Source organism: Schistocerca americana, chromosome 2 (assembly GCF_021461395.2).
Source record: "Schistocerca americana isolate TAMUIC-IGC-003095 chromosome 2, iqSchAmer2.1, whole genome shotgun sequence".
Taxonomy (NCBI): Eukaryota; Metazoa; Arthropoda; class Insecta; order Orthoptera; family Acrididae; genus Schistocerca; species Schistocerca americana.
The window spans coordinates 490,724,550-490,747,283 of NC_060120.1; the positions used below are offsets into that span (position 1 = coordinate 490,724,550).

The 22,734-nt window shown below is 39.2% G+C and overlaps 1 protein-coding gene across 1 annotated transcript in view; it reads left to right on the forward strand.

The window, feature by feature from the left end:
* Positions 1–13,208, forward strand: part of LOC124594119 (protein FAM98B-like) — a 58,976-nt gene extending 45,768 nt beyond the window's left edge. The window contains exons 8-9 of the mRNA XM_047132476.1: positions 12,386–12,667; positions 13,198–13,208. Coding sequence (XP_046988432.1) covers positions 12,386–12,667; positions 13,198–13,208 — 293 coding nt within the window. The remainder of the gene's footprint in view (positions 1–12,385; positions 12,668–13,197) is intronic.
* The last annotated feature ends 9,526 nt before the right edge of the window (positions 13,209–22,734 follow it).

The window sequence follows — 22,734 nt, forward strand, 5'->3', positions numbered from 1 at the left end:
GTCCCTCGACTCTTATAACTGCCATCTGGTTTCTGTACAAATTGTAAATAGCCTTTCGCTCCCTGTATTTTACCCCTGCCACCTTTAGAATTTGAAAGAGAGTATTCCAGTCAACATTGTCAAAAGCTTTCTCTAAGTCTACAAATGCTAGAAACGTAGGTTTGCCTTTCCTTAATCTTTCTTCTAAGAAAAGTCGTAAGGTCAGTATTGCCTCACGTGTTCCAGTGTTTCTACGGAATCCAAACTGATCTCCCCCGACGTTGGCTTCTACTAGTTTTTCCATTCCTCTGTAAAGAATTCGTGTTAGTATTTTGCAGCTGTGACTTATTAAACTGATAGTTCGGTAATTTTCACATCTGTCAACACCTGCTTTCTTTGGGATTGGAATTATTATATTCTTCTTGAAGTCTGAGGGTATTTCGCCTGTCTCATACATCTTACTCACCAGATGGTAGAGTTTTGTCAGGACTGGCTCTCCCAAGGCCGTCAGTAGTTCCAATGGAATATTGTCTACTCCGGGGGCCTTGTTTCGACTCAGGTTATTCAGTGCTCTGTCAAACTCTTCACGCAGTATCATATCTCCCATTTCATCTTCATCTACATCCTCTTCCATTTCCATAATATTGTCCTCAAGTACATCGCCCTTGTATAGACCCTCTATATACTCCTTCCACCTTTCTGCTTTCCCTTCTTTGCTTAGAACTGAGTTTCCATCTGAGCCCTTGATATTCATACAAGTCGTTCTCTTATCTCCAAAGGTCTCTTTAATTTTCCTGTAGGCAGTATCTATCTTACCCCTGGTGAGATAGGCCTCTACATCCTTACATTTGTCCTCTAGCCATCCCTGCTTAGCCATTTTGCACTTCCTGTCGATCTCATTTTTGAGACGTTTGTATTCCTTTTTGCCTGCTTCATGTACTGCATTTTTATATTTTCTCCTTTCGTCAATTAAATTCAATATTTTTTCTGTTACCCAAGGATTTCTACTAGCCCTCGTCTTTTCACCTACTTGATCCTCTGCTGCCTTCACTACTTCATCCCTCAAAGCTACCCTTTCTTCTTCTACTGTATTTATTTCCCCCATTCCTGTCAATTGATCCCTTATGCTCTCCCTGAATCTCTGTACAACCTCTGGTTCTTTTAGTTTATCCAGGTCCCATCTCCTTAAATTCCCACCTTTTTGCAGTTTCTTCAGTTTTAATCTACAGGTCATAACCAATAGATTGCGGTCAGAGTTCACATCTGCCCCTGGAAATGTCTTACAATTTAAAACCTGGTTCCTAAATCTCTGTCTTACCATTATATAATCTATCTGATACCTTTTAGTATCTCCAGGGTTCTTCCATGTATACAACCTTCTTTCATGATTCTTAAACCAAGTGTTGGTTATGATTATGTTGTGCTCTGTGCAGAATTCTACCAGGCGGCTTCCTCTTTCATTTCTTAGCCCCAATCCATATTCACCTACTATGTTTCCTTCTCTCCCTTTTCCTACACCCGAATTCCAGTCACCCATGACTATTAAATTTTCGTCTCCCTTCACTATCTGAATAATTTCTTTTATTTCATCATACATTTCTTCAATTTCTTCGTCATCTGCAGAGCTAGTTGGCATATAAACTTGTACTACTGTAGTAGGTGTGGGCTTCGTATCTATCTTGGCCACAATAATGTGTTCACTATGCTGTTTGTAGTAGCTTACCCGCATTCCTATTTTCCTATTCATTATTAAACCTACTCTTGCATTACCCCTATTTGATTTTGTGTTTATAACCCTGTAGTCACCTGACCAGAAGTCTTGTTCCTCCTGCCACCGAACTTCACTAATTCCCACTATATCTAACTTCAACCTATCCACTTCCCTTTTTAAATTTTCTAATCTACCTGCCCGGTTAAGGGATCTGACATTCCACGCTCCGATCCGTAGAACGCCAGTTTTCTTTCTCCTGATAAAGACATCCTCTTGAGTAGTCCCCGCCCGGAGATCTGAATGGGGGACTATTTTACCTTCGGAATATTTTACCCAAGAGGACGCCATCATCATGTAATCATACAGTAAAGCTGCATGCCCTCGGGAAAAATTACGGCTGTAGTTTCCCCTTTCTTTCAGCCGTTTGCAGTACAAGCACAGCAAGGCCGTTTTGGTTATTGTTACAAGGCCAGATCAGTCAATCATCCAGACTGTTGCCCTTGCAACTACTGAAAAGGCTGCTAACCCTCTTCAGGAACCACACGTTTGTCTGGCCTCTCAACAGATACCCCTCCATTGTGGTTGCACCTACAGTACGGCTATCTGTATCGCTGAGGCACGCAAGCCTCCCCACCAACGGCAAGGTCCATGGTTCATGGGGGTGGACAACAAAGTATAGAGTAATAATTTTACAAATTCATAATCATATCCCTTGCTTTCCAGTATTTCTGCCCAACTTCCCCCATAGTGACAGACAGATTTTTGCCCAAAATCAGTGACATCAGGCCTCAACCAGAGCAAGCAGTTTTAATTGTCAGGGGAGCGTAGCAGATGAAGGCAATTCTGCTGTTGTGCATTGAAATCTTGCAGAAACTTCTTCTCTGGACCATTCGAGAAGATTGGATTGGAGGGTGCCTTTGCAAGGTTTTTTCCTTTATTTGAGGCTCAAGATAGCATAGTACTAATTACCTCACTCAGACAGGTGCATTGACACACAGGATTGTATTGAGTTGCCCATTGTATCTGCAAGTTTATTACATAAAATTTAATAATGAAACAATATCCATTGCTAACAAGTGTTATTACAGGCCTTTCGTTACCTTCCATTATTTTGCCAGGCAGTACTGCTGACTGAAGGCACCATATACTTAGAGATCACGAATCTGACTGATTTGAGTCACTTTGGATTAGTGCATTAGTGTTGACACTTACCTGTAAGTAATTGTAGTTAAAGCAATTGTATGGCTCAGACTTCTCCTTCAAGAAGTGTGTGATCTCCTCCTAATGTGAAATATGTGAGTATTTTGCAGCTCCAGTCATTCCATTTTTGTCTGTTTATGACATACCAGTGCAGAATGTAGTAATTTATGTTGTGAATATTGAAACTTAATGGTTTCCAGTCCAGGTACTAGGAATGCTTATTAAAATTAACTTTGTACTCGCCCATTGCTTTGGATCTAGGTCGCGACAGATGTAACTCACATGCTATCTGGTGATATATCTAACTTTTCTTTTGGCTATTAGTTACTGGAAAAAACCTCTTTCCGTAGTAATGTGTGGTCACAAAGTAAATTTGGTATGCTGTGTGTGTGACACCTAATTTCTAAACAGATTTGAGTGTTTCAGAACTAAGCAATATTTTTAATATGATGAAGAAGAGTGTTAGCTGGTATCATTGGTTCTAAACACACTTTAATTTCTTAATGGTTAACTGTGATGCAATTAAGTGCACCACACAGTAGTTTTCCGTAACAGGTTTTACATACAGTGCGTATGTGGAGTTCAAAGTTGCTGCACATCCCTATTTTGTGCCTGTAAGCATCTTTAGGGTGTTTTTACAATTGTAAAGTGTTTGCAGGTTTTTTTATTTTTAGTTTATATTTTTTGATGGTATGAAAATGAAAAATTGCCAGTTTAAATTGCTGTCTGATCTGCATTTCATTTCTGTAAGTACTTACTAAAACTTCACACTTTCGTTTTGTATTCATTGTCCTAGAGCCTTCATGTAGTTGATAAATATTATTATTTGGTATAGAGCCCAATTTTTCCGGGCAGGTATCGTACTACACACTTGTTGTTAGTGGTCTTGTATTTTATTTTTATAGCCTCATAGAAATTTTGCAGATGTTACCAGTATAACACTAGAATTATTCCTGTTTTTCTTAGGACCACAGATTTTGAATGTCATAAGCGGGAAAATGTACTACTGAAAATACCTACATTGGTAATAATTCGATTTTTTTGGTGGTTAAAATGCAGAATTAGCCCTTTAACTGACATGGATGTTGATACACATCCCACTACGCAATTCCCTGGGTGCTGTGGACATGTACATGTGTTCCACTTGGGTTTCACTACCATGCTATGGATGTTTGTATGCTTCCTGAGCTGCTGACCTGTCACTGCTGCAGACATTTTACTTCTATACCTCAGTAAATTACAAAAACAACTTTCAAGTATGTATTGTACAATATATGTGCCTCATTTCATTCTATCATTTGCCAAAAACCTTGTTTCAATAACTTGAATCATTTGTGAAATTTACAATTTATGACCACAATTCGCTATGTGCAAGATGTGAATGGGCGTGTCGCATGCTATCGTATATCGGATATAAACCCAAGTACTTGAGAATAATTTGAGATTTAGTTCTGCTCTCAATTTTAAATAAAATTTCAATATCTTAACTTCATTTCATTCACTGCAGTTTATGAGCCAAAATCAACCATATACAGTTTCTGCAGTGTGTTTTTATCTCTGCAAACTCTTTAAAATTCATACACTGTTTTACTTAATTTGATGCAGTTCAGTAAGCATGACACTCAATGAATAGAAATTCAGCTCTTTATCAAGCACATCTGTAAGATGTGCAAAAATAAAAGTTTTTGGCCAAATGTATTGTAAGAATCGGATTGTAAGTATTTCGTGTCAACCAGAATGCTGTCTCACACACATGCACCAGTCTTCGTGGCCAGTACAGCCATAACAAAAGACGCCATCAGCTTGGAATGCAGAGCATGTCTGTCGCAATGAAAGGTTTTAAGGGGATTGTGTTTGAAGTAATATGTAATACCATAATGTCACAGTTGCTGGCATGCTACCTCAGTAAATTATAATTCAAAATGTGCCTTTTCAAGATCATATTCAGAATATAACATGCAGAAACACTCAAAATTTCATCTTATTAAACAAGAAGCAAAAATATTGGTGACATCGGCTAAATCAGTATGTCAGAAATGTACACTTCTGCCATCAGCCAGTTAGAATATAGGGAAGTCATGTGACACAAAAGCATAACCTGTAGCATCCAAAAATATGTACCTTATATGTTATGTAGAAAAAATAAAAACACCCTAAAACTACAATTTTTATTACATTTCGGAGAACAAATGAGTGTTGTTCATTTAGCATCTCTCCGTTAATGAATCACTACTGTTAGTATGACAATATTATGAAAAGGATAGTTGCTAATCACCATGTAGCAGATATGTCGAGTCGAGATAAGCACAACAAAAAAACTAAGCAGTCGAACAGTGGAGACTCCATGTACAATTGTAAGAAAGACTAAGTAGTCTTTTTGTTGTGCTTATCTGCGACTAAGCAGCTCCACTATATAGTGAGTAGCAATTATGCTTTACATAATGCTGTCATTATTCCATCCTGATTTTTCATTGTTTGATTTTACCTAACTACTATTAGTATATTGTACATCTTGTTAATCTAACTACACTGTGACACACCCTAGAAGATAAGGTAGTCAGTGTTTCTTCTTGCCGCGTTATTTGCTGCCATTTTTCAGCTGCAGTTACTTTGTTTTTTTGGCATGATGTCTTTATTAAGTGTCTCATGAAAGCCATCTTTCCTGAAACAGTTTGAGATTGTGCTTTTGTGTGTGGGATGCCAGGCACTTCTTAAAAAATGGATATAACCTTCATCAGTATGAAGACAGGCCAGCCTCTCATACAAGAATCTTCCTGCATTTTTATTTCAGGCATTTTGTAATACCTTGGTCAAGTGACTTGTACAGGTGAGATGAAAAAACACTTCTCGTATATTGCATAGGTGGCCAGCTGCTGTGGCCGAGCGGTTCTAGGTGCCTCAGTCCGGAACCACGCTGCTGCTGCGGTCGCAGATTCGAATCCTGCCTTGGGCATGGATGTGTGTTAGGTTTAAGTAGTTCTAAGTCTAGGGGACTGATGACCTCAGATGTTAAGTCCCATAGTGCTTAGAGCCATTCGAACCATTTTATTGCATAGATGCAACATGTCTTCGGGATGCACTGCACAGTGGTGCAAAAAAAAGGTGATGTTTCCGGTTTCTAATGCCCAATCTTGCATCAGAGACATGCAAGAATTGTTTAAATATAGTTGTTGTTATCCATGTATTCACATTTGGTGTATATTTACATGGAAATATCTGCACATACCTTCAGCAACATGGACTTTTCGCCTTTCCAATTACTTGTGGCACAAATTTTTCTGTTCCACTTTCATAACTACATAGTAAAACAGTCAGCCTCCTTTTACTAAATTTTCCACCATGGCATTTTTCTCCCCCCAACTCAAAAGAGTTTTGTCAGGAAAAAGGTGAAAACATAAGCCTGTTCCTCTGCATTAAAACCATCGTTGGGGCTATACTTTTCTATGATGGAAGAGTGTTTTTCCATAACTGAACAGTGTTGGTGTTCACACTTTCAGCCTCACTTTGAACACATTTATACACCAAATTGTCTGTTACTGAACCTTTTGATCCAACTATTGGGTGCTTCGAAATCTGCAAGTCCCAACTTTTGTGCCAAGTATATTGCTTTGGTGCAATTATCAGTACCATCAGTTGCAATGTTCAAAGCTAGACCTTGTTTCATGCACTTTATTAGCACGTTTTCCAGTTCTGTAAACTGTCACACACTTGCTTTCATTTGCCATTTCCTCCCCCCCCCCCCCCCCCCTCCCCCCCCCCGTTCATGTGTGAATTTTTGTACACTCCCTGAATAATGTTCCAATTTTCTTTGTTTATTAACTGTCTCTGTCTTTTCACCCATGATGTGCTGGTGTACTGTAGAACACAAAAAACAGTCACAGGCTGGAAGCCAAACACTCAACAGAAACAAAGGAGCCCAGTGACTGAATTACTTGCTGTTCAGTGTGTTTGGCAGCTACAGAAGTTTGAAGTTGTCAGAGGTGCTGCTAACTTATACAAAGTACTTCTGCACATCATTTCTAGAGAAACAAATTATCTGTATTACTTGCAATGTTGCTGGCATTGAATGACACTGTCCCTCTGGGTATTTCCACCCAATGCAGCTGCAGATGCCCTACTCCCACCATTCTCTCAACTATCTGTGTCAAAAGTTGCAGTGGCCTAACAGTACTAATACTGTCAAATTTGAACACACTAAGCGGGGAGGAACAATACACAAATGAGTCAGTTAAACACGTAATTAATACAGTTAACAAGATTCCACTGTAATATAATTTAAAGAGCAATTGTCTACATGGACAATTTACCATATTTAAAGTTGCGTAAAATGTTCAATGTGGGTTTCCCAGTACAAATTCAATTAAGCTATATATTAGTTATGACAATATCTGCTTGCATCTTTCAGAATTGCTCATATTGTAAGTAATATCTGTAGAGACTAGAAGAAGATCAGGATTATTTCTTTTATAACCAAGAAAAATGGAGGTGTCTCGGTTTTAAATTTATTTTTTGCATGTGCTGCTTAATTTTAAAGAGCTTCTCCAGAGGGAATAGTGGTTTAGTATGCGTGTGGTGAAGTTAGAGATACTGCCATTCTGCTTTGATGAGTGGTGTCTCTATCAGTACTAGTTTTAAAATTAAGGTCAGGTTGACAGACTAATGTACAGCTGAGTCCAAGGTCTTAGGTTATGTTGGAAGATTATGGTTTGATGGTAAGTTGGCAAATCCAACATATCTGTGACGACAGTGTTTAATTTTTTTATGCATTGCACATTTTGTAGTTACAGATACGTTCCCAATGGAAACCTCCATATTCCCAGTGTAGTCTGATAATTTTAAATATGTTTGAAGTCATTAAATAACAGAAATGTCCTTGACCCAAAATCTCCTTAGTTTGATATTAGTCCCAATACTTTGATAATACATTACGCACAATTGTATGACATCCTCCTGAATGTGATTGCCTTGTTGATAGCATCACTAATTAAGTTGAGGGGTTGGATTATATTCTTTACTGTTTTGTTATAGTGTTAATAAGTTTTTGAGGAGCCAGTTGACAACAATTACACTATTATTACTGGCGTGTATATCAAGATTTTGTTTGTATGGTGGCGGAGTGTAGCATGCAAATCTGTTGAATTATTGATTTTGAACATAACTTTAATAATTTTGAAAACATGTAGAAATTTTTCTCTAGCATCAACAATAATTTACGTAGTTATTTATCTGTTTTTATCATGCAGATACAGGGTGATTATAATTGAGCTTTCACTGCTTGACCAGTTGTCGGCAGAAAACTATTCACCTTATGTGTACTAAACTTCATTGGAATGATTGTGCACTATAGAATTTGCATTGCTAGTAGTGTTAGCGTCATGACTTGCCATTAGTTGCCAGTAGTGGTGCAGTGATATGTGGTTGAATCACAAGCATCAGTGTGTATTACAGTTGCAGTCAGTCATCAGGGGTCTGGAAAAGGTGAGCAGGGTTCTACTCGTAAAGCTGTTTTATCAGAACAACAGCAATAGTGCTGCTGCTCTTCACGAGTATCGCTGCATTAAAGGAGTGTGGAAATGTCCTCTTTCCACACAGGCTGATGGCCAATTGTGCCTCCAGTTGTTGAAGTTACTATTGCCATGGCTGAGAATGCTGCATGCAGTGCACGATCTTCAAGCAGTGTACAAGCTGTGTCACAACAGCTGAATGTTCCGTAGCCACCGTTTGAAAAGTGCTGCAAAATTTGTGAAACGGTATCTCTAGTGCTATTCCAGGCCGTCATGAATGCAGATGTTCATCTCATTCAGCAAAACGTTTGTAACCTAGGATGTAAAGACAGTTTGCAATTAACAAATGTTACCCTCTCATATGGAAATTAGTGTGTCTTTCTTTCAATGATTTATTTGTTATTTCCCTTCCACATGTCTCTACAAATGTTTCCAAAAAGTTTCATTGTCCCATGATACTTTCTGTGGGAGCCCTCTAAGCAGCAGAAGTTTAATTATAATCATCCAAAGTTTGTGAGACCAGGGAACTTGCATTATTATTATTATTTTTTTTAATTTTTTTTGTATGTCTTATCAGTTAAAGATGTGTATTCTTAATAATTTGTTTGTATGCTCCTGGTAATGGTAGTCTTATTAATCATAATTCTTGGTAGACCATGTAGCCATCCAATAGACATGCAAGAGAGAACAGTACCTTACTTTAGAATTCAACTTTCACAAGGCATTGACGGGGCTGCCTTTCTAGATACCTAAACTGCAATGTGTTGCTGTTTGGACTTGTCACTATTTTAACACTAATTTCTAAGCTCAAGTCAGCAATAAATAGCCACGAAATCAATTCTTCCACAGCTAACAGTGACTAGTTTGTGTGAACTGTGCAATTGTAGCTAATTGTTTAAGTGATGAATATTTCTTCTCAGCCGTTCAAATTGATTTCTCACAAATAGGGTGTAATTTTTCTATGGTAGCTGATGACCTCCTTTAACATCTGCACAAGTTTTAACATAGAAACTCTGCTTTTCTTTTGCGATAATATATTGCAAAGAATATTCATATCTTACTATATACAAGTCTGAAATAAAGTAAAAATGTTTCTAAAGTGTGGTCCATTTTCTGTTCTTCACAAGTCTGCAACAATTTCCATTGAATTACTGAACTGCAATGGTTGTTTTAGATATTTACTGTAATTTATTGAAACTGCTTGCAGGATTCAATTAATCCCGCTGTGTTTGTTGGAGGGGTGGGAGGTGTTAAACACTCTTAAGTTTTTTAGTTAATTTTCTCTCTGAATGAAAATTTCAGTTGTATAGGTTTGATCTCTAGTGGAAGATGTTATGCGAAATATGTCAGTTATCTGACATTTTTATTTTTCTCAAATTTCAACGTATTTTTCTCAGTAACATTAATATGCTGTTATTGCTAATATTACTTTTCACTAAATTTTGTATTACCTGGCAATAGTGCACTTTGTATGATTTTTTTTTTTTTTTAGATTGATCATTGCATTGCAATCGTATTGAAAAAGTCCCAATTTTGAACCATTTCCGTTGTATTAAATTGTAATAAATGAAAAGAAAAAATGTGGTGTTTGGTGGAACAAACATCAAAACAGTATTTGCGAAACATGATTCAAAATCAGTGAAGCTTGCGATAAGGCAAAAATCAACCAACCAAATAATGTAAGAATGATGAGAATTCCTGGATGGAAAAATACCTAAAATAAAGAAAGGCAACCACTCACCCATAGCACATAGTCTGTGTGGTTGTGTGAATGTATGTTTTGTTAGAAAAAGAGCAAGAGCTTGAAAGTTAGTGCGAACACTATTTTATATTATTCATATCTATGCACTGCACATCAGTTTGTTTATAAATGAGTGGTTGCCTTACCCTTGTTTTAATTACGTAAGCCATATACAAACAAAAATGACTTAATGAGAATAGAAAACTGTATGAAATTCATACGGTTATTATAAGATCCACCACGACAGCTTTTTTAAATTTTATTTGTCATTGCAGGTTGAGCGAAGGCTCATTCTCAGGTATTAAATGTGATCATATTTGAAAAATAAAAAAAAAGCAGCCCTGGTAGTTCTTATTACAACAGTATATGTTTCATACATTTTGATGAGGCTGTGGAACAGAATAAACAAGAAATATTCAAGACTAGAATATTGTGCTTCTTCAAATGTGTTTTCTGTGCTATTTTTGAATTGGAATCACTTCGCCCTGTAACTACAAACTGATTACTATGTAAAGAAAAGAATTCTCTATTGGAATTTCATTCACAATCAAGAAATAAAAACAAAGACCCTTTTCCTGATAAAGAATTCAGATTAAGTTTTGAAATATCATGTTTCTCAGATTTAAATATCAACAATAAGTAGATTTGGTTTCGTCCTATTTCCCCTGTAACAAAATTGGCACCACTGCATTCACCTCTCCTTATCAATTTATCATTGCTGAAGTGTGTGGCAGGTTTTGTCTTCTCCTTCTTACATTGTTTTTAAAGACCCTTCAACATAAGCAAATGTTTTGTCCCAGTAGTAACAGAATGTAGGCACAAGGAATGTTGTATTGTTGTAATCTTTAGTCCGAAGACTGGTTCAATGCAGCTCTCCATCCTGTGAAAATTTCTTTATCTTTGCATAAGTTTTGCAACTTACATCCATTTGAACCTGCTTACTGTATTCATACCTAGCTCTCCCTAACAGTTCACTTCTCCCCCTTTCCCCCCCTCCCCCCCTTCCCCCCCCCCCCCCTTCCCCTCCCTCAGTTGCCAGACTGATTATTCCTTGATGCCTCGGGAAGTGTCTTAGCGAGTGACCTCTTTTTTTTGTATACTCAATTTGGGCTGTAAATTTGGTTTTTTCTCCAATTCAGTTCTGTACATCCTTATACATTATTCATTCATGCCACCTGATCTTTAACATTAATAATAGAGTTTATTAATGACTAAAGCAAAATTCGTTATAGATGTTCTTGACGAACTTCAAATGGTAAATTGTCCACCCTCGTGAGGAGTGGAGGAATAGGAAAAGTGTTGTCCAAACAGTTCAAAACATCTATATTTACTTGCTCGGGAAAATATTACTTGCAAATCCATCAAACAATATTTAAAAGGTAGTAAGCACTGCCTTTTTACTTTATCCTTTCTATCTTGTTTCATAGTGCCAAACAATATAAAAAAATTATTTTTCTCATTAAATAAATCCAACTTTTTCGCTGTGGAAACAATTTATCATTAACAACATGTATCTATTTATGTTGTTACTCATGCGTAGTGTAGGCTTTCCCTTTGTCCAGGTATTGCTTTCAAATATTTTGTCTCCGTTTGGGAGAACACAAAAATTCCAGACACTCGGGCGACCTTTGCAATCTGTGGAGAAAACAAAGCATAAAATAACATAAAAATTAATGAGGCACAAAAATACAAAATCTATTACTGTAATAGGAGAGAGCTTGGTGAGTAGTAGTTAACTTTTGGTGTTAACGAATGATGCCATCATGTCGTTTCTGCCCATGTATTGGCTGCTGCATACTTAGTGTTTGATAACTCCACATGGTCAGCTGATCATTGGTGCCACTGACCCAGTCGCACACATAAAACAGCCTTGAAATGATTGGTGATATTTTGGCTCACAAGAATAACTATTAGTTCCTTTTGGAAGCAGCACAGAATAGGTTGAGGAATGTCAAAAAAAGAAGGGCAGGTCACTCAGACCTCAGGATGAGAGGGACTCGCATGGTGTCTGTCTATTCAGTCTTCCCCAGTGTATCCCTCTCACCTCCCCAGGAAAAGAAATAATAGTTTCAAAAGGTACGACAGTGTCATGTACTTTTATATTTGTCTGTCAACAGTACTAAAAATTTTGCTTACTGATGTACTGGCAAGTAATTTTGTCCCACAATTTCATAGTTTCCTCCAGTTGATTTTCCTAAATACAAAATATTAAAAATCCCAATTAAAAACTTAAATGTTTTTAATTTTTAGGTGGCGGAGGCCGAGGTGGTTTTGGGGGTGGAGGTGGCGGTGGGAGGGGAGGAGGTGGTGGCGGTGACAGAGGTGGTAGAGTACAAGGTGGATGGAACACAGGCAATGCAGGTGGTGGCCGTGGTGGTGGTGGCGGCGGAGGCGGTGGCTACCAAGGTGGTGGCGGCGGAGGTGGTGGCTACCAAGGCGGCGGTGGTTACCAAGGTGGTGGTTACCAAGGTGGTGGTGGTTATCAGGGAGGGGGTGGATACCAGGGGGGCGGAGGTGGTTATCAGGGAGGAGGTGGTTACCAGGGGGGAGGAGGTGGTGGAAGAGGGAGAGGAGGACGTGGAGGTGGTTGGAGTCGAGGTGGTGGAGGAAGGCAAGATGGCTACCGATAACATTTTTGGCTCATCATGCATTTACTGTTGGAAGAATGATTGTTCTATATTTTACCTTTAGTCATCTGCCTCATCCTGAAAACAATGTGCTTGCTATTGTGATGTAATCAGCATCTAAGTACTTAAGTTGTGTACATTATGCATTTTGTTAACTGACATTGAAAAGCATATGTGAATTTGTTTTCTGGTTAACAACCTGTTGAGTAGAATGCTAAGCTTGCTCACACAATGGGTTCATTTTTTTTAATGTTTCACATTAATGTATTTTCCATTTGAATGTATTAGTTTCTTTAAAAAAAAGTAATGTCTCAGTTGTGTAGCATGATGTATCTGCTCTATTTGTGTATTAAATTATTTAGCATTATTTTGAACCCTCACATGCTTGTTAATGCAAAGACATAATCAGAATATGTTTATCCTCCTTATTTGTAGCAAGTAATTAATTTATTTATAAATGGAAATACATTCTAAAATCATTGTCAAAGTTGATCTGAGAACTTTATAAATTTAAGGCAGTTAATGAATGACAGTTGAAATTTGTGTTTTCTATTGTATTCATGACAGAACTATTTAATTCTTCATATTTATAAGCAATGAACATTGTAGCAACTTTACTTCTGCATTAAATATTTATATATGTGAAACTGTCTGCAGAACAAGATATTTGCTCCTGATCAAATGGAGTGTGTACTTTATGTTCGTGTTGAAACCTTAGCAGCTAGTAACACTATATATTGTATTGAATATTGTAAAAAAAAATATGACAATGTGGGACTGAAGGAAAATAGTGATGTGAAGCATGTGTTTGATAAATGTTGAGTAATTGTAACATAATTTGTGATTTAATACAGTTGTGACTGTGTGTGCGTGTGCAAATTAACTTAATTTAGTTCCCGTAGCAGTCTTCCAGCATTCATTTTGTGAGCATTCTACATATGTATGTTAAATTATTCCACACAGCTCAGATTGCGTGCATTATTTCTGTTTGTGCTATTTGTGCAGTGAATTTTCTTTTGAAATGCCAGATATATGGTCTAATGGAAAAAAGGTGCGCGACATGAGAGGGTTATGGCATATCAGTCACTAAGATATGCAGTACTAGTTCAATTATTTTATTTACTCTTGTGCATCTCAGTGGAAACTTTGTTTCCAAAGTATTTTTAAAGAACACAAGTAATAAAAGACAAAATAAACATGTGCAACTGATTTATTAATAAAATGAGCATCAGTGTACAATCATTGTAATAGTGATTTCAGTATAATAATGTAAGTGCTGTCCTATATTTATTATAACCTTTGAGAACCTTTCCTTTTCTGACAATGTAATGTCACTTTTCCCCCTGTGAGAGAAAGGGTATTCTCTCGTAGTAATGTGCATTGTAAAATTCAGAACAATTGTATTCAAGGAAAAATATTAGTAATGTATGTGTGTGCATATCTTTAATAATTAAGAAAACATATGCTCTGTTTGACACAGAAAATGGCTCTCTCAGCACCTGAATGTCCACTAGTCTGCCGTTTATAGCTTCGACTGATAGTTGTGTGTGAGAGTATGATCTAGGAAGAGTCATTGAGGTGACATAGACCATAATAATAAAAAAGTTTTATCAAAATAAAGTAATTAATTAAATGCTACATTATGAAAATGTGTGAATATTTGCAATACATGTTTCTTCTGTCTTAAGAAATTTGACATTGATTCGGTATATACTGACCCGGAGCATTGCTGTCTGCAGTAACAGTTCAGAAAATCAGTTTTCTAGTTGTTACTTCGTGTACACCGATGATGATACTGTGAAAGTAGGTTTTCTGTCAAGGAAGCTGTTTGTGTGTGCTTGCATGGTTTAATTTGAAATTTTTTGCTTGTTTTTGTATTTGAGAGGGTGGTGTCAGATTTTAATATCTGCATAGTGTAGAGTTTCCCACTGTGTAGCGCATTTGTCGTTTGTTCTGAAAGAATAGTTAGTGTTGATCACAACAGTCGGCCACTAGCCTCCATTCGAGTACCAAGTCACATATTTAGCTTTCTCTGTTTGTTTTCATAGTTTAATTCTTAAGAAAATATCAGTAGGATGTATAAGGTGTGCCATGCGGGATTAGCCGAGCGGTCTAAGGCGCTGCAGTCATGGACTATGCAGCTGCTCCTGGCGGAGGTTTGAGTTCTCCCTCAGGCATGGGTGTGTGTGTTTGTCCTTAGGATAATTTAGGTGAATTAGTGTGTAAGCTTAGGGACTGATGACCTTAGCAGTTAAGTCCCATAACATTTCACACACATTTGAACATTTTTTTTGTATAAGGTGTACGCATGCTGTGTGCGGCCGCAGGAGGAACTGGCCACAGTATGTGAGGAGCTGAAGATGCTTATGCCCATGGTCAGTCGCCAGTCTGCTGACTGCTGTCTCATGGGGAGCAGTGGCAGAGCATCTGGCACTTTGTATGGGACATCTCAGGTGTCGCTTGTTTCGCCCATTGGCTCTGCTGCCTAGGCAACTTGCAGTGTACCTGTCACAAAGGGTCCTCGCTCACTGCAGGGAGAGTGGATGGTTGTAATGTGTTTGCATTGCTGAAGTCAATGTGGAAGATGGAAATCTGCCCTTGCCCATTCACAGGCTGAATGGGGACACCTTCAGCCCCTTCCAAGCAGGTACAACAGTGGGAGGGGGGTTACTGGTTATCAGAAGGTCCAGTGCTAGCATGTTGTGGAGCCCTTTAGGGAAGTGGTGTTGGGGACTGAAAGAAATCCAATGGGCACTCAGAATGTCTGCCAGGGGGGTCTCATCCAAAATGTGGAGGAGCTTCTACCTGTGGCTGCCAAGCATGAAGGATGCAATCGTCAGCTTATGGAAGCACCAGTGATGTCTGTTCCTTGGGTTCTGAGGCCATCCTCAGTTCATACGGTCAGCTTGCGGAAGTGGTGAGACTACTGGCCTCATAAGCAGAGCTTACAGTTTGCAGCAGCATTCTTAGAATTGATCAGGGACCTTCAGTTTGGAGCCGAGCAGAACGTCTCACTCAAAGGCTCCGTTGATTTTGTGATGGTCTTGGCTGCAGATTTCCCCCCCAGGGGGCTCATATCTCTCTTGTGAGTACGTCCTTGGCCATCCTGGGGCCCCAGCCCTTGCAGTGCTACTTCCCTTTTCCATGCTACAGGTCCATCTGTCTGTCATTATTTTTTCTTGGTGCTTGGATCTGGTTTGTGATTTTGTACACTTTTTCTTCTCTTCTGGCATTCAACAGCTTTTCATTCAGAGCTATATGGTCCTCTTGTTGGGTTTGACGTGGGATGCTTTTCAAAATGTTACAGAACTGCTGATCATGGAGGGAAGGTCACCCAGTTCTACATATATTCCACCTTTTGTGCCTCTCTCTCTCTCTCTCTCTCTCTCCACCCTTCCTTTCTTGCGTAGGTACTATGTCCAAAACCGTACACGTAACAATTATCTTGTGGGGTGGTCATCAAGTACTTGCATAGTGGTGGCCCCCCAACCAAGCAGATTGCACTGATGGTGCCCAAGCTGGAAACCCCACAGCAAGCCGAGGAGGATGTGCACATCATGACTGAGGCACGGGGACTCCAGGTAACGGTTTACTGGCCAGGTGATAGTTGCTGTGGCTGGGTGGTGCCAATGAGGAGAGCCCTCGTGGTACCATGGTGGAAGATTCACACGTGAAGCTAATTAAACTTTCTTCTGCTGGTGGCTGCAAGACTCCAGCAGTCTCTTATGACTGGGAAAATTACTATAATGTAGAGAGATATGACCCAACGTCGTGTCCTTCCCTGGCTACGCCTTGGGAAGAGGAACGGGCCGGACTTTTGGAAGTAAGATGCTTCACTCGATACTTAGTATGTACTCAGACTGATGGGGATACTCTTCCTGCCACAAAACCATTATATTTTGTCACAAACATTAAAGACAAATTTGGGGAAATTGAGTCTCTGGGAAAAATGTTCATTATTAATTAAAACTTCCTCTGCTGCCCAATCCATAGCTCTTAAGACATGGAACTGTCTAGTGTATAAAAGTACAGTTAACGTTGACGAGAAAGGTATGACGATAGTACATTACTCAGCAGCACCTGTCAATTGATAAAGTTTTTTCTTTTACACAAACACCGTGCAGGATATAACAATAGGTACTGCATCTTGCTGGATCGCACAAAGTGCCGTCCAAGAATTTTCTTTTATGCAAAATTTAATGGAGACGGGTTGCTCCTCTAACTCTGCCATATCGAAATTCACAAACTGTGCGACACAACATTCTACTCAATACAGCAGTGAACAATAACTAACAGACATACAACAGTGAAACTTCTGGCATTTAAACATTAAAGACAGATGTGTGCAGTGATGCCAACTGCATTTTGCTCCAACACACCATTAGTGTGAAATTACAAATGTTCCTGAATTTTTTGAACCGACTTCGTATGTACAGTCTTAGACATAAAAACTGGGCGCCACAGAGACTAAAGTCCGAGTCGTTCACTTAAGGTGGCCAATAAAACTGACCACCCCTGACAACTCTTAAGTTCGGCTATCTGCACAATCTGGAAGATGCGGAAGTGTTGGAGGAAGTGTTGTCTCCTTCGGTGTTGTTCTCGGACGAGGTGAGCCCGTGGTCTAGTGGTAATCGTCGTGCATTCTAAACTTGTAGTCGCATGTCCGCGTCCAGTGTACTTTTTTTTTTTTTTTTTTTTTTTTTTTTTTTTTTTTTTTTTTTTTTTTTAAACCACATGTCGGTCTAAAGTTATGAGTCTGATTGAACATGGAAGATAATACACTTAACATTCTACCCACCAGCAATAACAAGAATTCCACAAACAATTCCGCGGGACAGCTCGTGGCTGCGTCGTGATCAGAAGAGCTTACGCTCGAGCGTTTCCTCGCGCTGCAGGGGCCACCAGCCAGACGGCACCCACAGCCTTAAATCCGGCGCCGCCAAAGTGAACGCGGCACGACGCTGTCAGTGTATGTATCAACTGTCATTTTCGAATTTGAAGTTCTAATTATCATCTTGCAGTTAAGCACTGGATTTTGCGTACTTGAAAATCACACACTACAGTTAAGCATTGTAAAATTGAGTCGCATGTGGAAAAAGGTGTAACATCTGCAACACAATGTTTACTTTTGGTATAACAGAGGGTTGAACGCAGAGGAGGCAGCTAGAAAGATTTGAACTGTTTGGAGCGAGTGCTTTTGGGAAAACACGCCAAAGACCGTTCTGGCATGAATGATTTTCCACATTAAGGAAGTCTCGACTACTGAGATATGTGTTAGATTACCATTTTACCATGATGCGACATTTGCATTCAACAGGCAAATTTCAGAAGTCTGGTGTAGGAATACTGCATGCTCTAATTCGAAACAACAAAAATCAACGGAGTGACTATTATTGAACGTCATCAGGTCGCTCATTGAGCGTTCCTATGCAGTACTGTTACTGGTGACGTGTTGTGATGCCTTTATCGTTAACTACGTAAGAAGAAATGAAAGGATGAGCACCACCAAAAGACGTAAACTCGAGAAAAGAGTAGTGTGAACATAATATTTTACATTTGATAGTTCCAAAAGTGTGTTTTTGGCTACGAATTCTGCCCCAAGGGGTGTGTGCAACACAGCTGAAATTTGTTGCCAACAACATCCAGGAGATTGATAGGAAAGTCGTCTCTCAGGCACTTGAATCGATAGGAAAGTCCTCTCTCAAGCACTTGTCCTCCTCGTCATATATTCGTAAAATTTTACCTTTCGCCCTCTTGATCGATCAACCGTCGAGGCCATTCATTTCTAGATGAAAATACTCTTAAAACTACTCTGGTTTAATGACATCGTCAGAACCAGTAGAATTCTACGGAAGTAGAATTTGTAAACAACTTTAGCATTGTCAGATTGTTTTAGATAATGTGAAAGAAAATTCTGCTGCTGATTAATTTCTCTTTGATGATTACTGTTGCGTTTAGTAAACTATTGGAAAATGCAATTAAAATATTCACTGTACTAATACAAATTAAATTCAGCTTACTACAGAAACATCACGACAGCGGTCTATCTTAATAAAGCGTTAAATGTCAGTAAGATGATTGAGCCTATTTTAACAGGAATTAGTAGGATATTACCGACTTTTGACTTCGTAAAGATTTGTATTTACGTCATTTCCTGTATCATTCGCAAGTATTATGAAAATGTGGCATTTCACAGATAAATTATGCATTCACAAAGCCGGCCAGGGTGGCCGAGCGGCTCTAGGCGCTACAGTCTGGAACCGCGCGACCGCTACGGTCGCAGGTTCGAATCCTGCCTCGGGCATGGATGTGTGTGATGTCCTTAGGTTAGTTAGGTTTAAGTAGTTCCAAGTTCTAGGGGACTGATGACCTTAGAAGTTAAGTCCCATAGTGCTCAGAGCCATTTGAACCATTTGTATTCACAACAACAACAAAATATGTCGGACGAAACAAAAGTGACATTATGAATTTGGCAGTAGCGTACGGTTTTCGCTCCGACACCAAGGGTTACTGAAAGTAGCAAGACGAATTTTGCTAGAGCGTTGTCTTATGATTCCCTTATTGAGTTTCTATCTGCCTGCTTGTAGCTCGGCTACAAAACAATTAAAATTCTGGCTTTCAGCGAGTCTCGAAAGGCGAACGAAAGCAGCTTGCACCTGGCAGCCAAGCATGTTAGCTGGGAACTGATTTTTTCCTAAAGTGGGAAGATATCCTTTTGTGGTTGAATTGTTGGCAGATGTCAGTCTGACGTGTGCCGTTGGTCTAAGCGTTTCGGCGTGTTGAATTTGTACCAATGATTTTTCTATACGTTTTTTTTGTCCCAAATAGAGAGTTGAAGTCTCCCATTAGTATTATCACGTCATCTTGGTGAATTTTGCTCATAGTATTTTCGAGTGTGTTCCAGAATTTTTCGACATTTCCGGTGTTTTTCTTATTTTCGATGTTGGTGGGGGCATGTGCATTGATGAGTGTATATTTTTTACTGGGGCTCTGAATGAGCATAGTCATAAACCGACTGTTGATGGGTGTGATTTCTTTGACAGAGTTGATGATAGCTCTGTGTTCGAGAAATGCAATGCTGAAAATTGGTACGCTTTTCGCTACCTTTTGTTGTATTTTGCTCTTGAAGATACAATGGTTTCCGTAATCCAAGGATTCATTGTCAGTTAGTCGTGATTCTTGAAGAGCAAGGATGAGAATTTTTTGTCGGTCGATTTCTTTTGTGAGATTGTTTAGTTTTCGTGTTTGGGTCAATGTATCGATGTTTAGTTTTCAAATGCATGTTTTCTGTTGTAGGGAAATTTACCAGAGATCTTCGATATTCTCTGCCGTGTTGACCTGGACTCCCCAGAATCCGAAAATTGAACTGCCGCCTGTCGACAGCCGGGTTGTGTACCACCAAGGGTAAAGTTGACTTTGCTTGCACAGTTCATGTTTGTTTGTGTTTCATTGGTTTGGCCTGGGTGATTCCAGGACCGGACAGGACCAGAGGGTGTTGAAGCTTTGGAAGTAAATATTTTCAGCCGAGCTCATTGAGCTAACAGACGGTGACCAGAGTAGCGGTGATTTTCACTCACAAGGGGAGGCCGCCAATTGTGAAATTCAGATTCGATTCATACTGCGCATAATAAAAGCTCATGGCCAGAGGTGTAATGTGGCAAAGCACCAAGATGCACTTCTCAGCCGTTGTCGAGAAAATCGACAGTTAAAAGAAACCGTTGCGGTGAAATACTCTCTACGATTTACTATTTTGCTCAGCGTCGTGGCGCAGCGGTAAGCGCTCGGGTTCGTAATCCGAAGGTCGCCGGATCGATTCTCGCGCCATGCAACTTTTTTTTAGTATTTGTTTTTTTGTAATTCAAATATATATATATATATATATATATATATATATATATATATATATATATATATAAGCAGATGTAAATTGGTGAGTTTGCTCTCCGACCATATTCAAATTAAGATATTTTAGTGGTGGGCCGCATATATATATATATATATATATATATATATATATATATATATATATAAATTCCCGGCAATCAGTTTGCAACAATTATGCATATAATAAGTTGTTGAAAGTCGTTTGTCGTGGAAAAACTGGCGACTTCGAACATGATAATTTTTTCCGCAAACAGAGTTGTATTTCACAAATGTTATTAATTGTCTTCATAATGTTTACACGTGTACTTAACGGAAGACGTAGAAACGATATTTCGAAACAAATACGTATAGTGTAAGTCAAACGTTCGGATTAGAGTAGAGGCCCCACTATATATATATATATATATGAATTACAAAAAACAAATACTAAAAAAAAAAAGTTGCATGGCGCGAGATTCGATCCGGCGACCTTCGCATTACGAACCCGAGCGCTTACCCCTGCGCCACGACGCTGTCGGAAATTATAAATCGTAGAGTATTTCACCATAACGATTTCTTTTAACTGTCGATTTTCTCAACAACGGTTGAGAAGTGCATCTTGGTGCTTTGCCACATTGCACCTCTGGCCATGAGCTTTTATTATGCGCAGTATGAATCGAATCTGAATTTCACAATTGGCGGCCTCCCCTTGTCAGACGTGTCTGGATTTTGGGTTCAACAGATTGAGTAGCCGTTCAGGATTGTGTTAGTATTTGGTTCACCCCAAGTATTTGATTTCAAAAGGTTCAAATGGCTCTGAGCTCTATGGGACTTAACTTCTGAGGTCATCAGTCCCCTAGAACTTAGAACTACTTAAACCTAACTAAACTAAGGACATCCATGCCCGAGCCAGGATTCGAACCTGCGACCGTATTGGTCGCGCGGTTCCAGACTGTAGCACCTAGAACCGCTCGGCGACCCCGGCCGGCAGTATTTAGTTTCCTCGGTACCACCCATAAGGCGTAGGGTTTCCCCTATCCGCCACACGGGATTATTATTATTATTGTTGTTGTTGTTGTTATTATTATGTCATCAACAAATCCGATATGGTGTATCATCCCACCGCTGAAATAGATGTGTATTGTTCGATTAAGTATTTCCATCACATACATATGGGTTATAATTAAGTTACATTGCTGCTAGTAGACATATTTCTCACTTTTTCTTAGACAGTTGCTACCTGTTACTCCATCATAGGAATTTATGTGCGCAGCATTGTTGCAATACAGATGTTTAAATTATCCGATTTCTATAATTTCATTTTGATACCAGATCGTTCTAATCGGATTCAGCCAGTCAGTCTTAATGTGGATATCCGGCTACGACTCTCATCATATCATAGGCTGGGTAAACCACATTCTTAATCGGACTGTAGAAGCTAGATCACTTATCTATGACAGGGCCTGAATTCTTAAACACTGTCGAAAATAATAATCGAATATTCTTATTACAAACACGTTACTTAAATATAAATAGCCGGCCGCGGTGGCCATGCGGTTCTAGGCGCGTCAGTCCGGAGCCGCGCGACTGCTACGGTCGCGGGTTCGAATCCTGCCTCGGGCATGGATGTGTGTGATGTCCTTAGGTTAGTTAGGTTTAAGTAGGTCTAAGTTCTAGGGGACTGATGACCTCAGATGTTAAGTCCCATAGTGCTCAAAGCCATTTGAACCATTTTTGAATATAAATATATGAACTAACGAGATAACAGTTTATTTACAGGAGCAGAGCCCCATCCATCATAGCAGAGCAGTGCGAGATTGGTTTCAGGGCCAAGAGAGGATAAAGTTGTTGCCGTTTGTTCCACAATCACCGAACATCAACCAGATACAGAATATGTGGACAGAGGTAATAAGGTCATTGCCATGTGGACCTACAAATGCAAGCGACCTTTGGACGAATATAGAAAATGTATTGTGGGAAGTAAACCATCACGCTACACTGTCGACGGCTTAATGAAATCAATGGCCCTACGCCTTCGAGAAATCTTACGTAATGATCGTGTGTGGGGTGGTTACTAAAAGTAAACTCGTCCACAAAACCCATGTGTAC